This window comes from Amblyraja radiata, chromosome 4, assembly GCF_010909765.2.
Source record: "Amblyraja radiata isolate CabotCenter1 chromosome 4, sAmbRad1.1.pri, whole genome shotgun sequence".
NCBI classification, from domain to species: Eukaryota; Metazoa; Chordata; class Chondrichthyes; order Rajiformes; family Rajidae; genus Amblyraja; species Amblyraja radiata.
In genome coordinates, this window is record NC_045959.1 from 27,803,261 (window position 1) to 27,822,368 (window position 19,108).

The window sequence follows — 19,108 nt, forward strand, 5'->3', positions numbered from 1 at the left end:
ATCCCTCCCAAACTCTGACTGGTTTGCCTGTACTCCTGATTACATTTTATATTGTATGCCTCATTGTCACCTGCTAACTGTGATCTATTCTACATTTTCCTTGATCTCCGTCCCCTTTGATCTCTCGTTTTCACACCTTACCCTTCCATATCTCTCATTTCCCTCACCCCTGAATCTCAGTCTGAAGGGTTTTGACCCGAAAAGTCACCCATTCCTTCTCTCCAGAGATGCTGTCTGCCCCGCTGAGTTTCTCCAGCATTTTATGCCTATCGTTAGTGTAAATCAGCATCTGCAGTTCCTTCCCACACTGTACTTTGATTTAGCAGGATTGCCCACACAGTATTTCTGATGCACAAAATGAAGCTTTACGATTGGATTTCAAAGTGTGAAACCACTTTTAATTATGCATCGCCAAGATGTGTCATTTAAGTAGCACAATCTGTTACATCTGTGCATAGATCTTTTCAAAGGAATATCACCAGTAATAACCAAGATAACCAGAGCTATATAAACAGATAACAGTGTGTGCTTTGTAATTATGCAAAGCATATCTAAATTAGAACTGTAACAAATGGCTTTACATGTTGTCCCAAAGCCTGCGAACTAGATTTTACTGAGAGCTATTGGCATTTACTTTAATTACAAACAAGTTCTTTGTTGTTAAAACAAATAGCCTCTCACTTGTAGCTTGAAAACCCAACACCGGATCATTGGTTTCCAAGTTAGCAACCTGCTGCTTGGCAACTTGCCCAACATGCCTGGCTTCCTTTCGGTTGTACAGCACGGTTTGAACAGGCGAGGGCTGGCGGTAAATAAAAACCCGTCGGAAGCATTCACACAGAGCAGCGTATGAATGGTCGGGAGCACAAGTTGCAAACTTCTTCTCACGCTTAGATGCCTGAACATAGCCTGAAACATGGAAAGCCTTGATTAAACATTGCACTGAACATTTTTTACAAATCCTCAGTATATTTCAAAGCATACATTATTTGATGTGTAGGCATTGTTGGCATGTAGGAATTAGATAAACCATTCTGCACACCGTAAACTCCCAAAGCAGCTGAGACCCATGATCAGCTGATCCTCTGTTCTTTGTGGAGAAATAAACAGCGACCATAGAGAATTATTTTTTCTTCAGAATAAAGCCTTGAGATTTTCTACTCCTTGACAGGACACGTCTCTGTTTAATGTCTTTGAAAGACAATAAGGTGCAGTGCTATCTCTACTGCATTTGTGTGTCAACCTAGATTACATGCTCAAGTAGGACTTGAATTCACAAACATGTACTAGATTTGACATGCTGTACATTTATCTAAAAGCAAAATAAAGTGCAAAGGTCCACAGTGCAGGTCAATGGAATTCATGAATGAAGTTGGGCAGAAGTAGTAACAGAAGGCCAAGTCTTGGTCTACAGGGGTTAGGGAAAAGCATGTGGAATATGTAATTAAATAGTGTAAGAAGGAACTGCAGATGCTGGTTTAAACCAAAGATGGACACAAAAAGCTGGAATCGTTCAGCGGGACAGGCAGCATCTCCGGAGGGAAGGAATGGATGACGTCACCTATTCCTTCGCTCCAGAGATGCTGCCTGTCCCGCTGAGTTACTCCAGCTTTTTGTGTCTATGTAGATAAATAGGTTGTGGTGTCCAAAGTTTATGGCCAGGGTGTCATTAGTGATAGAGCAATTACAATTTCCTACCCAATGACCAATGCTAGTTCAATTGTTGCTCAAAAATCCATTAAACTCAGCCTCAACTGTGTAACAGTACACAAAACAATGCTCCAAGTAAAACAACCCTTTCTCATCTTAGTCCCAATGATTTAACCAGCCTGATGAGAGGAATATGACCTTTACAAAATGCATTACATGAGAAATAAACACAGGCTTACGACTCTGTATCATCTTTTGAAATTAATAAATGCAAGCACTTTAATTAGGCAATACTACACGGGAGGGAAAAGGAAGGAAAATGAAGTACAAAATACAATAATATGAAGGGAATTATTAACGCAGTAGTAGGAGGGGCAAGAAGACAGCATTTGACACTTCTCATGATATTGCACTGGTCCATTCTGGCAGTCGATTTCCAGATGCCTGGGCAAGGATGAATCTAGGCTTGGGAAATGTCATATTAATCAGACTTTCAGATGTGACAGGTAAAGTTGTTTATATGAAATAGCAGACGAGCAAACAAGATTCAAACGAGGTGCAGTACTGAATGCAACGGAAAGGAGTGGTGTTGTCAAAGACTAGGGCACTAACTTCAAGTGTAGTTTGTTTCTCAATTTAAAGTTTTCATCCATATTTTCAAATTTCTTCAGACCAATCATCAGAATTCTGTGTTCTTTCTATCAATTGTGGCTATTTGTACACTCCTTATTTTGAAACCCCACCAACAGTATTTATGTCTTTAGCTTCATTGCAAATTTTCTGAAATCATAAGTTGTAGGAGCAGAATTAGGCCGTTTGACCCATCAAGCATCTGCTCCACCATTCTATCATGGCTGATCTATCTTTCCCTCTCAGCCCCATTTCCCTGCCTTCTCCCCATAACCATTGACACCCGTACTCATCAAGAATCTATCAATCTCCACCTTAAAAATATCTATTGACTTGGCCTCCACAGCTCACTGTGGCAATGAATTCCACTGATTCACCACCCTCTGACTAAAGAAATTCCTCCCTAAATGTAGCTTTTCCTGGCACAATTTGCCCTTAAATGCCCACGAGGAGGGTGGTGGCTAGCCACTTCTTGCTGCCACGTGGAGTGAACTGAATTGGTCGAAATCTGGCTGCTATTTTTGGACCTTAAACTCTGAATTATAGACAATAGGTGCAACAGTGGGCTGAATGGCCCTTCCTAAACTTCATAAGAGCATAAAATTCCCTCCCTAAATCTCATAAGAACATAAAATATGGCAAATAGCATGGCTGATCTTTGACCTCGGTGCCTCGTTCCTGCACTCTCATATCCCCAGATTTCCTTCGAACTGTATCTAAAAATCCTTTGATCTGTTTTGAATACATTCCAGCGGTGAAAATCCAAGGCTCTGTCAGATAGAGAATTGCAAAAATTTACTCTCTTATGAGAGAATAAATTTATTCTCAACTCTGATCTGGGAGGCCAACCCATTATTTAGAGACTGTAAGACTTGGTTTTCAACACCGCAGCCATAGGATATATCAAATCCTCATTTACCCTCTAAAGCCCTGCATGTATTTGGTATATTGCGGCAAGAGTTCATTCTTCTAAAATGTATTGTCCCAGTCTGCTTAATCTCTCTTTAGAAGTCAAACATTCCATGTCAATTATGTCTAACTTCATCTACCGCAAGTATATAATTCATAAGGTAGGATAACTAGACATGCACACATAATTCCAAATATTAGTTCTATATAATTGGCGCAAGATTTCACCACCCTTATACTTAAATCTTCTTGCAATAACGACCAATGTATTGTATGTTCTTCTAAATATTATAATTGTGATGTTTAATGTCCAAGAACTTGTGTCTCTCTGAACCAAATCTTTCAATCTCTCACCATTAAAAATGAATACTCTGTCGTGTTTTATCTCGGTACACAACCTACCATACTCCTACTTTATATTCTCTCTGTCTTTCCAAGATTCCTTCTGCCATCCAGATGCTACTTAAACCTTTTTTGTGGTCACTTGTCCTACTGCTTTGAGTAGTTGGCATCAATTTTGTTTGACAATGCTCCTGAGAAGGGCCTTGGAAGATTTTACAACGTTAAAAATGCAATATTAATTTATATTTCTGTTGCTATTGAATATTTAACAGTAGGTAATTTAAAACCAAACAATCTTGCATGGTCAGTTGTAGGGAAAGACCAGAAATGTTCAAAATATCCATGTGATTTAAATGGATTATTGAGCCAGGCAAGAATGTACCACATGACTCAAGGATTCAATGATACCCAGGTATTCAACCTATTCAAAGTTATTCACCGAAGGAAACTGTGCTATTCCAAGCTCATCAAAACATAGCTTAAATCCTGAAATCACCATCGAACACAATTTTAGCTGAGAGAAAATTGAGAGTTACGATTTTCAATGTCTGAAAATTTCAGGAGTGATTTAAAGCTTAAAGCAGTAATTGAAATAGTATTTACTGAGGTGAAGCGGATTTGCTACCACAAGAAATCAGAGGTATTTGATCGATGGAAGCACTTATGTGCTAATACCATGTCCATCTTTCAGGTCTGGGGCCTCATGTGGCCTGAAGATCAACCTTTAAATCTCAGTTTCAGCCCAGGTAATTTCGAGAATAAACGCTCACATCTCTAAATGCACAGTTGGAACCAATGTGGAGAAGAAACATATAACAATATTTGGAGGTTCAAGTGTCTTATACTGGAATAGCAGCTATCTTCGAGGATGTTACAGGGATAGACCACGAAGGGATTGAAATCAAAGATGGATTTGAAAATGAAAACACTCCCTTCCAGGTCTGCATGCACAAGTGAGATGTGTTAATAGGTTTGATTCAAGTTGGGACTCAAGTCACTTCAAATTTCAGAGTTTTGGATGACCTTGAGTTAATGGATGGTAACAAGGAAGAATGGCTAGGCATTTGTGTGGATTGCATCTCTGCACATTACAAAAGTATTGGTGAGGATTTTAGCAACATGTGAGATGTAGCAGAGGTAGAGTCAAACATTGCTCTGGAAACACGCATGTTATTGAAACAAGAGCTAAAAGATACATTAACTATTCCAATCACCCATTTCCCCCAAAATGCTCATCAATAAAATGTACTGCCAATGTATTGTGCCACTTTACTGCTCTATCACAATGGGTAACTAATCATATATACTCCACTGTACATTCAAGGAAACAGTCAATGCTGACCATTAAGTGTCCATCTATGGTAAACCCATCTGCCAGCACTTGGTCTGTAACCTACCATGCTGCGCTATTCAATGCTTTTTTTATATACTTAATTTTTGAGAGTACCCGCCTTCACCAACCACTCAGGAAACACATTCTAGATTCCACCACCTTTTTGATGAAAAAGGTTCTTCTCCAGATACTTACTAATCTTTTATTCTAAACCTATATCCTCTTTTTTGGAAATTTCTACCAGGGAAAAGGGTTTTCTGCTATCTACCCTACCTATGCTCCTCATAATTCTGTATATCTTTATTGGGTCTCCCCTCAGCCTCCCCTACTGCAAGATAACCAAATCCATCTGATTCAATCCCCTGTCATCGTTAAAACCATCCCAGGCAACATCCTGATAAATCTCCCCTGCACACTCTCCAATGAAATTCCATCCTTCCTATAGTATGGTGACCAGATCAACACATTGTTCTCCAGTTGGGGGTCTAACCAATGTTTTATAAAGATACCCCACTACATTCACTGTCATTGGCTCGGAAACATTGCCATATCAAATTTATGTCATCTTTATAACAATCTTGAACATAATTCAACAACGAAAACAGGAAATAAGATTATTAACCACATCCTCTTTTTAAGCCAATTCCTTGGGTTTATGGATCATGTAAATAAAATCCTACATATTTATTAAATTACTGCACATGTGTGAGAGGTAAACTCACTGAGGGAACCCCTGCCTTAGACTTGTATCACAGGAAATGAAGCAATCCACATGGCCGACCCAGATGTCATCAACTGACTATCAAACTTCAACAAAGCACTGGAGAAAATCAGTAGGTCAGGCAGCATTTCCTTAGAACAACGTTTCGAGTTGGGACTTTTCTTCAGACTGATTGTGGGGGAAGGGTTGGGGAGGTGGAAGAGAGGAAGGGCAAGAAGGGTAATAGGTGGATACAGGTGAGACCAATTTTAGGTAAGTACCAACCCTCTCTGCTTGCTCAAGCAGATTTCCTTGTAGCAGAGGCTGTCTAACCAATTGAAAGTGCTGGTGCACAAATTGAAAGTCTTCACCTACCCAAAGCATTGAACGTCCCAATATGTTGCCACATGGTCTCCTGCTTTGGCTGTGGCTGCCACAAAAGTGCATCAACATCATGGCGCAGACACAAACATGGCATTTCAGCTGCATTCACCACAGCCGTGAACAGGTACTGGTGACTGCTCAGGTTCACCTGAAACCAAAAATTACAGATGCACTTAGACATTACAACCTTGTTAGTGGGAATGGAGAGGTGGCTGCAATCACAAGAACTCTGTTGTAGGAGGGAGAAACAAAGCTTATGTTATATGTTGTTACATTATTCGAATATCCATACTGGTAACGCAAAAGTCTCAACTCCTCAGCAGGTATCTGAACATATTAACAATAATTGCAGTGTTAGCAGCAAATTACTTGCAGCAGACGCACCTAACAAACACACTGCACACCACTCTATCTTATGTTTCAATGGGTGAGGCACTTTCTTTAGTTTCACACATATCAATGAGAATGAAACAAATGTTATTATTGCCTAATTTAATAACTTGCCTTCAAAAGGTGATGGAGAGGATGGTGCACACATACAATGGACTGCAAGAGGAAGTCGTAGAGGCAGGTACAATTACAGCTTTAAAAAACTTTGACTGATACATCGATATGAAGGATATGAAAGGATATGGGCAAGGTGCAGGCAAGTGGGACTCACTCAGTTAGGCAACTAACTGAGGGTGGAATGGACGAATTGGACCGAAGGGCACATTTCTGTAATGTATAATGACGACTCCAGGAAATATAACATAATGAGTTATTTCCACAGGACAATGCAACTGTTCCTGGGTTTTGTACTGGTGCGTTTATCTATCTTTTAGTTACTGGATAAACAATCCAGGCTCTTTCCTTAAATAATTATTCTGTTTCATTTTTAAATGGTTTATTTATTTGGTAAATATGTTCAAAATCCATAGGTGTAGAGAGGCTGCATTTTGCACTTAACTACCTGCCCCATTTGAAACTGCACAATCCAATGCATGAATAGAAGTGGAGCATTTTAAAACCTCAGCAAAGGTCTTACACCTTTCTACCCTTCCACCTTAACGAGACCCCCCCTCTTGCCCCAGGTGTTTTAAAATAACCATGATTGTTAATGACCAATGTTACCATTTATCATCTACCTTAATGATTTAGGCGTTGAAGCCCAATACAAATAAGTGTTGCATACAGACGATATTAAACTAGGTACAGCAGACCAAGCAGCAGCCAAAGGTAGCTGAAATGTATTGCTGATTAAGTTCAAGCTGCTAACCACCAACAGTGAAACCAAATGTCACATATATAGTGTGGATGGTGTACATAAAGCAGAATAGGATCAGGACAGAAAATATTTGTCAATTAAAGAGTTTAACTGCTGCAAAGCTGAATAAACATGGAATAATACTTATTCTGGCTGATCAGTCAGTAATTATGTTGGGGGATGCTATTACACTATGATATCTCACCAGGTCAAATTACTCGAAGGGAGACAAAAATGCTGGAGAAACTCAGCGTGTGAAGCAGCATAGATGGAGCGAAGGAATGGGCGACGTTTCGGGTCGAGACCTTTCTTTAGACTGATGTGGGGGCGGGGAAGAGGCGGAGACAGTGGGCTGTGGGAGAACTGGGAAGGGGAGGGGAAAGAAGGAGAAAGCAGGGACTACTTTTACAAATTACTCTGTGAGTAACGTGTCCAAATTCAGCCTTGGCCTTTCCAGCCATAGAAGATTGCCAGGAGACTGGGATTCAGAGAAAGGAATCCAAAAAGCTGATTTGAAATAAAGTGATTAAGCACAGACCGTATATATTGAATCAAGGGCCAGAGATGTGGTTAATTTTGCTTCCAGTAAACAATCAATTATTGGCCATTAATTTGCAAAGGACTTGAGTTTTGCTTGGGTTTCAAAATACTGGTAATATTGAAACCTAAGCTGCTATTTTGCCACTGCAGGAGCTCTACATTAGATGCCTCTTCACTCTGCTTACATCATATTTTTAGCAGGTTTACAAACAGAATCAACTGTGGCCCAGATGACTCACTTTTCTGTTGTCAGGGCAAGTCATGAGCATGAATGTACTTTTTTTGTTTTTAAAATCACTATTATATTCTCCAGCAACAGCTGTTTAAAATCAAGTTGCCTGATAACAACCAATGGCTTTAACATTATTACCTGTAACATGATTTATAAAACCATGGGATAGAGAAAGAAAATCTCAAGAATACTGCCACAATCTTTAGTTCAGCAAAAAAATTTGCAAACTCTATGACATGTATTTGAGACTAGAAGGGACATTAAACTCAATTACAAATCAATATATTTTAAAAAATCACTATAGTAGAGCTGAAATAGCTATGGGACTGTTTACGTCAACCACTCTCAGCATTGCCTGCTTGTCCCATGAAGGTCACCATGAACTGTCGGTGCTGGTGCTAGTGAACTGCAGTGCTGAAGGTTGAAGAAGCAAGTTATAGGACTTCATCGAGATGGTGGAGGAGGTGCCTCTTGCTTTGCTGGAAAATGCAGTAACCTTTTTAAATTCATCCAGCAATGGCACTGGTGAGAGTCTGGTGGCAGGAAATGACAAGAGGTCGGATCTTCCTGGGAGATTGCAGAAAAGAATAATGAGGTTGGGCAGACAAACTGAAAATTGGCATGCAAGTCACGAGCACTTGGGTTATGACATTAACAACTGCACAAACAAATCAGACCAAGGCACAAGGGAAACAAAAATAAGCCCATGAATGCCAATTATAGGAGAGCAAGGAAACTGTCATAGCCTATACATTAATCAAAGCACTCTTCAATACCTAGACTTCCAGTTACTGATCAGCAAATATGAACATTAACCAGTAATTGCCATGATCATATTTTGCAATCTGAATAAATTCACTATTAATTTACATATGCAGATCAGAAAGTTGCTTGGAATTCTTACCATGATTAAATACCCAATTAAATTATAAAGCAGAAAGAGTAATGAATGGGAAATGCATTACCTTGGTATACATCATTTTAGAGTTGCTTTGTAAGGATAATAAACTGCTTAAAACAAAACTCTTATTGTTCAGATATAAACCACCATGATCCCAATTCAGAATTTGTAACCTAGAAAAAAGACTTACATTCATTTGCACCCTTCACTGCCGCAGGGCTCATTAAATCCAATGAAATATTTGAAATGCAGATACTATTGAAATGCAGGAAACACATCAATCAGTTTCCACACAGTGAGGTTCCGTAAAGAACAACGCAAGATCATTTCAGTGGTATATGAGGAATCAATATTGCCCCTTGGCCACTGAGGTGAATATCTCTGCTGCTTTTTAAAATATGAGCATGGGAATCATTGATGCCCCCAAACGAGTAGATTTAATGTCTGGTTTGAAAGACACTTTCTTTACCAGTAAAGCAAACCATCGCTTGGGCACTGAAGCCTTCAGCCTAGATTACATGTTCAAGTTCATGTAGTGTGCAACACTGATATTCATAGAGAGATGGGAGAAGAGAGCATGAATCTATAGGCCAGGCTGCTCAACATTTGTAACAGAACATAGAACAGTACAACAAAGGCGCAGGCCTTTCACCCTACAATATATGATATATCATGATACATGACAACTTAAAGCAATATCACCTGCCTGCTTATAATCCACAACTCTCCACTCCCTGCATATCCATAAGCAAATGCAAAAGCTTCTAAATCAACACTATGATGTCTGTATCTTATAGCACATTCCAGCCATCCATCACTCTGCGTAAAACAAACTTGTCCTGCATATATCCTTTAAACTTTCTTCTTCTGAACTTAAAACTGTGCCCTCTACATTTCTACCCTGAGAAAAAGGCTCTGACTGTCTACACTATCCAGGCCTCTCATAATTTTATATATTTTTTATCAGGTCTCCCTTCAACCTCCAAAGATCCAAAAAAAACCCAACCCAGGCTCTCCTTATAGCTAATACCTTCTAATCCAAGCAACATTCTAGTAAATCTCCTTTGCACTTCCACATCCTTCCTGTAATGGGGCGACTAGTACTGCAAGCAATACTGCAAATTCGGCCTAACCAAAGTTTTATGAAGCTTCAACGTGATAATGAACGACTATCGAGAGTCAGAAGGTAAGCCACTTGCTCCAGGAAACCACCATCAGACCTGCTGCTGTAGCCATTGTATTTGTGTGGCTGGCCCAGTTGTGCTCTGATTATTGATGATGATGTCCCACTCCACCCAAGGGTATTTGAGGGTGGCAGCTCAGTGGTAATGCCCAAGACACTGTGGTAATTTACAATAATATATTTTTTTAAAGAAACATCAGTAGCTTGAACATTCAATAAGATTTAGACTTGTTTGGAAGATATCACGAGTCTATCGGTTATTCAGTTTGAAGGAATGTTAGATTGACAAAACTTGTATCCGTGAATTATTAAACCTGTCATGTTTATAGCCATGTCATTCTTCCCTCTACATTTCCCATACTTCTTAATTTAAAAATATATGATTTGTCAATTATTGTTGAGAAACTGAATGAAATTCAAGTTGGATTACATTTTGACTGCACAGATTGGCTGATGATGTGGACCAAGGGCAATTTATTATTGAATCTGTGAAAGACCGATAATAGAGTTAACTCAGTGAAGAATTGTGCCGGTATCAAATGTGTTTTATCTAATAACTTGTGAAGTATGATGTTTTGGGGCTGTTCGCCAGCCACTGGATTTTTCTATCCTTACAGCTTATGGAAAATCTTTGAGAGATATACTGTGCCTAGTTACGAGCATTAGTCCTTCCTTCATGTCTATTTTTGCTTTTAATCATTAGATAAAATACGAGAAGCCAGTAAAATATAAACTAATATAGTATACACTTTGTTATGCGCAGTTTATCCTGAATATATGCTGAATAAATGAAGTTATCACTTCTTTGTTGTCCGAATTTAATTGCAAGGATGGAAAAATAGTGGCAGGCGAAACGCCAAAGATCATCAAATTTCACAAGTTATAAGCACATTCATTCCAGCACAACTTTTCACTAAATCACATAGTTACTTGCCTCAGACCTTAACTTTTATCTCTGGTTCACATTACACTGATCAATAGTGATGTTGACGTGGGGGAGTTCAGTGATGATATTGGACCTAGGACACTGTCCTGAGGAATCTCTGCTCCTTGTCTCTTTAGTTTAATCTGGCTCTAGAAAAGTTGCGATTTTCCTCAGCCTTGTTGGACTTGTGAGGTTCCAATGGGGAATAATACACACATATAACCTGGTGTAGACATAAATAAATTATTGACCAAATACTAATGCATGGTTCCTGTACTCTTTTTATTGACTGTCGTTACTTGCTGTTGGGTGAAAAAAAAATCTATACTGTGATGTATTGTATTTAAAGAAAAAAATTGAACTGTTACTCTGAAGATGGCAATGCTTAATTCTATCTCAGCCTGAGAAAAAAATTAAAACATTTATTTATGGTACATTGGAAACAATTGGCATTTGCTCTTTGTATTTGGCTGTGACTGGTTTCCCATCAAATCTGTTATCTCAAAACATTTCTCATTCCGAGAATCAGCCTCATTGTTGACACTAATGACAAGAGATTTTGATAATACCAGTTCTCATTAATATTTTATTTACTCGATAAGAGGATTTTTTTTCAAAACTATTTGTTTCACAGCCTGCTTTGTTTCAACTTGCTTGAGAATTACTCCCTTTCCCCAGCTATTAATAAGCACTTTTCAGAATTACAGGTAGCACAGCAGATTGACTAATCTTCTGGAATTTTTTGAAGATGTAACTCGGAAAATGGACAAGGGAGAGCCAGTGGATGTAGTGTACCTGGACTTTCAGAAAGCATTTGATAAGGTCCCACATAGGAGATTAGTAGGCAAAATTAGGGCACATGGTAGAGTGCTGACATGGATAGAGAAGTGGTTGGCAGACAGGAGACAAAGAGTAGGGATTAACGGGTCCCTTTCAGAATGGCAGGCAGTGACTAGTGGGGTACTGCAAAGCTTGGTGCTGGGCCCACAGCAATTTACAATATACATCAATGATTTGGATGAAGGGATTCAAAGTAGCATTAGCAAATTTGCAGATGACACAAAGCTGCGTGGCAGTGTGAACTGTGAGGAGGATGCTATGAGAATGCAGGGTGACTTGAACAGGTTGGGGGAGTGGGCAGATACATGGCAGATGAAATTTAATGCAGATAAATATGAGGTTATCCACTTTGGCAGCAAAAACAGGAAGGCAGATTACTATCTAAATGGCGTCAAGTTGGGAAAAGGAGAAATACAACGGGATCTGGGGGTCCTTGTACATCAGTCTATGAAAGTAAGCATGCAGGTACAGCAGGCAGTGAAGAAAGCGAATGGCATGTTTGCCTTTATAACAAGAGGAATCAAATATAGGAGCAAACAGGTCCTTCTGCGGTTTTACAGAGCCCTAGTGAGATCACGCCTGGAGTATTGTGTGCAGTTTTGGTCCCATAATTTGAGGAAGGTCATTCTTGCTATTGAGGGAGTGCAGCGTAGATTTACAAGGTTAATTCTCGGGATGGCGGGACTGTCATATGCTGAGAGAATGGAGCAGCTGGGCTCGTACACTCTGGAGTTTAGAAGGATGAGAGGAGATCTCATTGAAACATATAAGATTGGTAAGGGCTTGGACACACTAGAGGCAGGAAACATGTTCCCGATATTGGGGGGAGTCCAGAAACAGGGGCCACAGTTTAAGAATAAGGAGTAAGCCATTTAGAACGGAGACGAGGAAACACTTATTCTCACAGAGAGTGGTGAGTCTGTGGAATTCTCTGCCTCAGAGGGCGGTGGAGGCAGGTTCTCTGGATGCTTTCAAGAGAGAGCTAGATAGGGCTCTTAAAAATAGCGGAGTCTGGGAATATGGGGGGAAGGCAGGAATGGGGTACTGATTGGGGATGATCAGCCATGATCACATTGAATGGCGGTGCTGGCTCGAAGGGCCAAATGGCCTGCTCCTGCACCTATTGTCTATTGTCTATTACAAGATGGAAGATGTGAGCATCATCTTATTGTGATTATCTGCTGCAGACAGTGATGGAAATCGCTATCAAAATATGGAGGGGACCGAGGGACAGGGGACACACAATTTCTTGGCGGCCGCATGCGCACACTCTCACACACACGCGAGAGTTCGAAGGCTTCTGCCGTGGGCCCTGTGAACGGTAATTACAGCTCAATCCAGTGCTAAATGTAGCAATGTTACAAAATTTTGAGATTTTTAAAAATCAAGTCTGCAATTTATCCCATCAGATAAAGCATAAAAAGAAGTTTAATTTGACACCTAATTCACTTTCATATCTTCAGTATTAAAAAAGGTTATGGCCATTTTCATACTCGGAAATTAGCATCTTGTTCCCTATTGCTTTTCCATTGACAACACAAAAGCTGTGATCGAGGACAGTCAAAAGCCCATAACTTTCTTAAAAATTAAGAGAACTGAATTACATTTTCAGTTATTATAGATTGAAGCATTCTGAAACAAATATAAGATCTTACTTGGATGACCTGAAATTAAAGCATATAATTAGTTAATTACCTAATTGTAGCTAATTACAAAATTGACCGTTGTGACGGAAATAGTAATAAACACCCAGACTGCCTTGAAAATTCAAAAATGTGATATTCTCAAGATCAGAACTTTAATATTATTGTATTATATGCTGTAAGTCCGTAACAGATTGGTAAATAAATTACAATTTCTAGCAATAGACCAAGTCTTTATGGAGAAGATCAGTTGCTAGCTGGTACATTGGCATATCATAATCAGTAGCATCATCATACTCCTCAGATTGTAACCGATAGGCAACTCTGTACACCTTGTTTTTCCGCAACTTTTCAATTTAGGCATTGTAAACTACAAGTTTTTGCTCTTAAAACCACGCATGACATGCCTTTCTGCCCACTACTTTCCCATTAAGAATGTCCTGTAGATTCCATTTCTTTAAGAAAAGGATATTTTTTTTAAATAGCCTGTATCCAAATAACAAACTAATCCCGTCCACATAAGAATTCACAATATAACATGATTTTTAAATCTCACTGTCGTGAATTTATATGCCAGATGGAAGGAATTTAATGTTTCTCAATATATAATCAAAATTATTGTATTTTGCACAATACATGTGACTCAAACTGTTGTGAATATTTAGTTTAAAAATAATGATCATGGAGAGAGAATAACACAAAATATAGACAATTTGGACGGCTTATGACATTATTGTCCAAACAAAATGGGCCATCTCCATCGCAGGGGACAGACTCCTGACCGACATACATTACAAACCCACTGACTCACATGGCTATCTGGACTACACGTCTTCCCACCCTGCCCCCTGTAAAGACTCCATCCCCTACTCCCAATTCCTCCGCCTACGCCGCATCTGTTCCCAGGACGAGACATTTCATACCAGGGCATCGGAAATGTCCTCGTTCTTCAGGGAACGGGGATTCCCCTCCGCCACCATAGATGAGGCTCACACCAGGGTCTCATCCATACCCGCAACACTGCTCTCTCTCCCCATCCCCGCACACGCAACAAGGGCAGAGTCCCTCTGGTCCTCACCTTTCACCCCACCAGCCGGCAAATACAACACATAATCCTCCGCCATTTCCGCCACCTCCAACGTGACCCCACCACTCGCCACATCTTCCCATCTCCCCCAATGTCTGCCTTCCGCAAAGACCGCTCCCTCCGCAACTCCCTCGTCAATTCTTCCCTTCCCTCCCGCACCACCCCCTCCCCGGGCACTTTCCGTTGCAACCGCAAGAAATGCAACACCTGTCCCTTCACCTCCCCCCTCGACTCCATTCAAGGTCCCAAGCAGTCGTTCCAGGTGCGACAAAGGTTCACCTGTATCTCCTCCAACCTCATCTACTGCATCCGCTGCTCTAGATGTCAGCTCATTTACATCGGTGAGACCAAGCGTAGGTTGGGCGATCGTTTCGCCGAACACCTCCGCTCAGTCCGCAATAACCTACCTGACCTCCCGGTGGCTCAGCACTTCAACTCCCCCTCCCATTCCCAATCCGACCTCTCTGTCCTGGGTCTCCTCCATTGCCAGAGTGAGCAACAGCGGAAATTGGAGGAACAGCACCTCATATTCCGTCTGGGGTCCTTGCGTCCTTATGGCATCAACATTGAATTCTCCCAATTTGGCTAGCCCGTGCTGTCTCCTCCCCTTCCTTAACCCTCTAGCTGTCTCCTCCCACCCTCCCATCCGCCCGCCCTCGGGCTCCTCCTCCTCCTCCCCTTTTCCTTCTTTCTTTCCCCACCCCCCATCAGTCTGAAGAAGGGTTTCGGCCCGAAACGTCGCCTATTTCCTTCGCTCCATAGATGCTGCTGCACCCGCTGAGTTTCCCCAGCAATTGTGTGTACCTATGATCTCCGACCCCCTCCTTCTCAACACTCCTGCCCTCCCCGCATCTTTAACCCCTGGCACAGACTCTCCACGTGCTGTGAAAGGAACTCTCCCTCCAATTGGTCCCCTGAATTAGTATTGTCATTCAATAAGATGACAACTGATTCAACGTCCCGGTGTGCTCCCTTTTTCCCCACCATCTCTCCACCTGCCTTCATCCTCCGTCCCCCACCCATTCAGTAATTAAAAAATAAAGGAGATTTAGAAGCCTTGGGAAAATTGAATTGTTACTTCTTTTTATTTTTTACGGAGAGAACAATCTGCGCATGCGCGGTTTAAGATTTTTTTTAAAAAGCCGACTGACTGCCTACCTTGAGCAATTACCCACGGCACGTGCCTGCCATCTACCTATCCCATCATGATTTTTTTTATCCTGCCAATGATCTATACACCTTTCTCACAAGATGAAACATCCTCTCTACATCTACTCTGTCAAGAGCCCTCTGGATCTTCCATGTTTGATTTAAGTCCCTTCTCAGTCTTAACTCAAGCAAATACAAAACTTATCTGCGCAATCTTTGTAAGAAAACCTGAGCATTCCAAGTATTATTGTAGAAAACCTTCTCAACTGCTTCCAAAAATAAGACCAATACTACGCACATGATTCCAAGGACTTCTATAACTGAAGCATGGCCTCCCAATTAAGATATTCATCAACCTTTGCAATAAATTATAAGATTCTGTCATGTTTCCCAATTACTTGCGGTATCCGCACATTGTTATTTTATAAATCATATGCCAGGGCACCCTGATCCCTCTGCATTTCAGAGTTTGGCAATCTCTTAGCATTTCGATAATATGCTTAATTTTTTGCCAAAAAGATTTTCAGTTTTCCATATTATAGTCCACGTTCAAGATCTTTGTCCATTCAGTTAAGCGATCATATCCCTTCCCTTTCTTTAAGCTCTTTACAACATATTTCATCCTTATCTGTGTCTCCTCAGCAAATTATGCAACCATCCAAGGCACATATAAATTCATAAATTCATGTCATAGGAGCATAATCATGGCTGATTTATTTCCCTCTCAATCGTATTCTCCTGCCTTTGCCTCATAACCCCTGACTTCCTTACTAATCAAGAATCTGTCAATCTTTGCTTTAAAAATGCCCAAAGACTTGACCTCCACAGCCATCTGAAGCAATGAATTTCACAAACTACCCACCAACTAAAGAAATTCCTCCTCATCTTTTTTCTAAGGGATTATTCTGAGGCTATGCCCTCTGTTCCTAGACTCTCCCAGTAGTGAAAACATTCTCTCTATATCCATTCTATCTAGACCTTTCACTATTTGATGTTTCAATGAGGTCCCCCTCATCCTTCTAAACTCCCGCGAGTACAGGCCCAGTGCTGTCAAATGCTCATCATACATTAACCCAATCATGGGTTAATCGTTAGCTCAAACTGCTCACGATACTTTAAATGACCAGTGTCTTATAAAGCCTCAGCAGTACATCTCTATTTTTATATTCTAAAGCCCTCAAAATAAATGCTAACATTGCATTTGCCTTCCTTACTACTGATTCAACACAGTCGTCTTGTCCCTTCAGTCTATATATTTCCCTTCTGCTTACTTTATCAAAACACCCATGATTTTGAATACATCTCTTCAATTTCAGCATTAATCCCAAGCTGCTAGTGCTGTGAGGGATGCTAACTCCACAGAGACAGCACCTGAGATCAGCATTAAGCCTGGATTGCTGGTGCCACGACGCAGTTTAAACTCAAGCACAAAATTCAAATTTTGCTTGGGCAATGGTATGAATTGCAATGGTATGAATATTGATTTTTTCTAACTTTAGGTAGCCTCGGTATTCTCTCTCTCTCTCTCTCTCTCTCTCTCTCTCTCTCTCTCTCTCTCTCTCTCTCTCTCTCTCTCTCTCTCTCTCTCTCTCTCTATCCCTCCCCCACCCATGTTGCACTAGCTTCTTGTTTTCACCCAACAAACAGCAAACAATGGCCTGTTTCCTTTATCATCATTACTTTTTTGCACATATTTCATTCATTTTTCTTTATCTCTCTACATCATCATCCATCTCTCATTTCCCTTATCACTAACCAGTCTGAAGAAGTGTCTCGACCCAAAATGTCACCCATTCCTTCTCTCCAGAGATGCTGCCTGTCCCGCTGAGTTACTCCAGTTTTTGTGTCTATCTTCGGTTTTAACCAGCATCTGCAGTTCCTTCCTACACAGTTCTACTTATGCATTCATTTGTGACCAACAAGCTATCAATATTCAAACAAACCATTGTAATTCATGAGAAATGTGTTAAGTTTCAGCAACTGCAATATTTTGATGTCACCTATATCCAAAGGCACTTCAATGAAGAAGAATGGCATTAATGAACCGGAAAGGAATTCATTTGAACAACTAAATCACTGTATTTTATCAATGTATAAATATTCTCTTCTGCATATTCTAAGATCAGTTTTTTCCTGTACAAGACTTGGCATTAATAATATTCCTGCACTGCTTCTATCGTGCATTTTTAATATGCTTGATAAGATTATTTTTCAATTTCTGTATGGTGTTATTTCAATGAAATGTGGCTTCACTACACTCCATCATGTGCACCTTCATAACTGGCTGCAAAAGCGATTAGCTTCCATACAACATAATGCTTCTGCATGCTCATATTGATTAGATCGTAGACTGCTGTATTCCAGACTAATCTCAACAAGTCAACAAATAATTCCATTTGACATCTCAAGGCAAAAATGTACAAAATAGAGTTTACAGTTTTCCATCTTTGTTATTTTCAGACCTCTGACAGATTCCAGTTGTGTAAAACTCAGCATATCACCAGTGCAATCCAATAAGCACAGGCTCACCAATTCAGGGAGGCCATTGCATCGTATAAACACACAGCATTATTCAAGGCGCTGCTCAATGTACTGGGACTACTGTATTAGATCAAAAGTATACCACATAAATTTGCCAGAATATCCTTTTCTGATAAATCTCACTTGCAAAACATTTCTGATATGCTCAAGACCATATAGGATTTTTAAATGCAATAAAGGTTGTCTTAAATACACTTGGCTAATCCGATACAACGGTTATCACAAATACACTAGGTCCTCAATAACATTGGCTTTTCTTAAAAAGATTCTCCCAGTTTTTAAATTGCAATAATGTTTTCAGATTGAAAATAAATAAATTCATGCAGCTCTTCTGGCTATATGTACCATGATTGTTTCAAAATTGAATATTATTATCCAAAACTCTGCTGTTTATTTTGTGGATCAGTCTCAGCAAGAAGGTACAACAGCGTATATCCTATAGATGAATGTTCCAAAATTCTGAGCCAACCCCATAGCAAAGATGAAAGAAAATTGCTTACTGGTCAGGTACTAATCTGGCAGGGACTCTTGGCTATCAGCAGGCCTGTCTGTGTTGGGCTGCACTAGGAGGTTAACTCACTTACACAGACTGAAATTTGCTAGCGCTACAGAAACAGGTGACACAGACTTCAATAGGATGCAGGTAAAATATCTATCAATCAGAAACTTGTTGGAGCATGTGGGAATGTTTACAGAAACCTCTCTTCATTTTAAAAGGTAAACAAATCAATTTTGCAATGGATTAGTGTTGAAACGTTTGAGCAAAGAGCTTTCGGAGACCGAATTGTCATCTACTCAGTTGTAAACCACTGTTTCATTTACTCGTATAAAATGGCATTGGATTAAAATAAGTTAAGTTGATCATGCTGCTAC

At 40.2% G+C, this 19,108-nt stretch overlaps 1 protein-coding gene across 1 annotated transcript in view; it reads right to left on the reverse strand.

Moving 5' to 3' along the window:
• Positions 1-375: 375 nt before the first annotated feature.
• The window catches only part of nudcd1 (NudC domain containing 1), a 119,055-nt gene continuing 100,322 nt past the window's right edge, over positions 376-19,108 (reverse strand). The window contains exons 9-10 of the mRNA XM_033019133.1: positions 5,940-6,096; positions 376-909 (exon numbers count right to left, since the gene is read on the reverse strand). Of these exons, the coding sequence (XP_032875024.1) occupies positions 611-909; positions 5,940-6,096 (456 nt within the window). The 3' untranslated portion in view covers positions 376-610. The remainder of the gene's footprint in view (positions 910-5,939; positions 6,097-19,108) is intronic.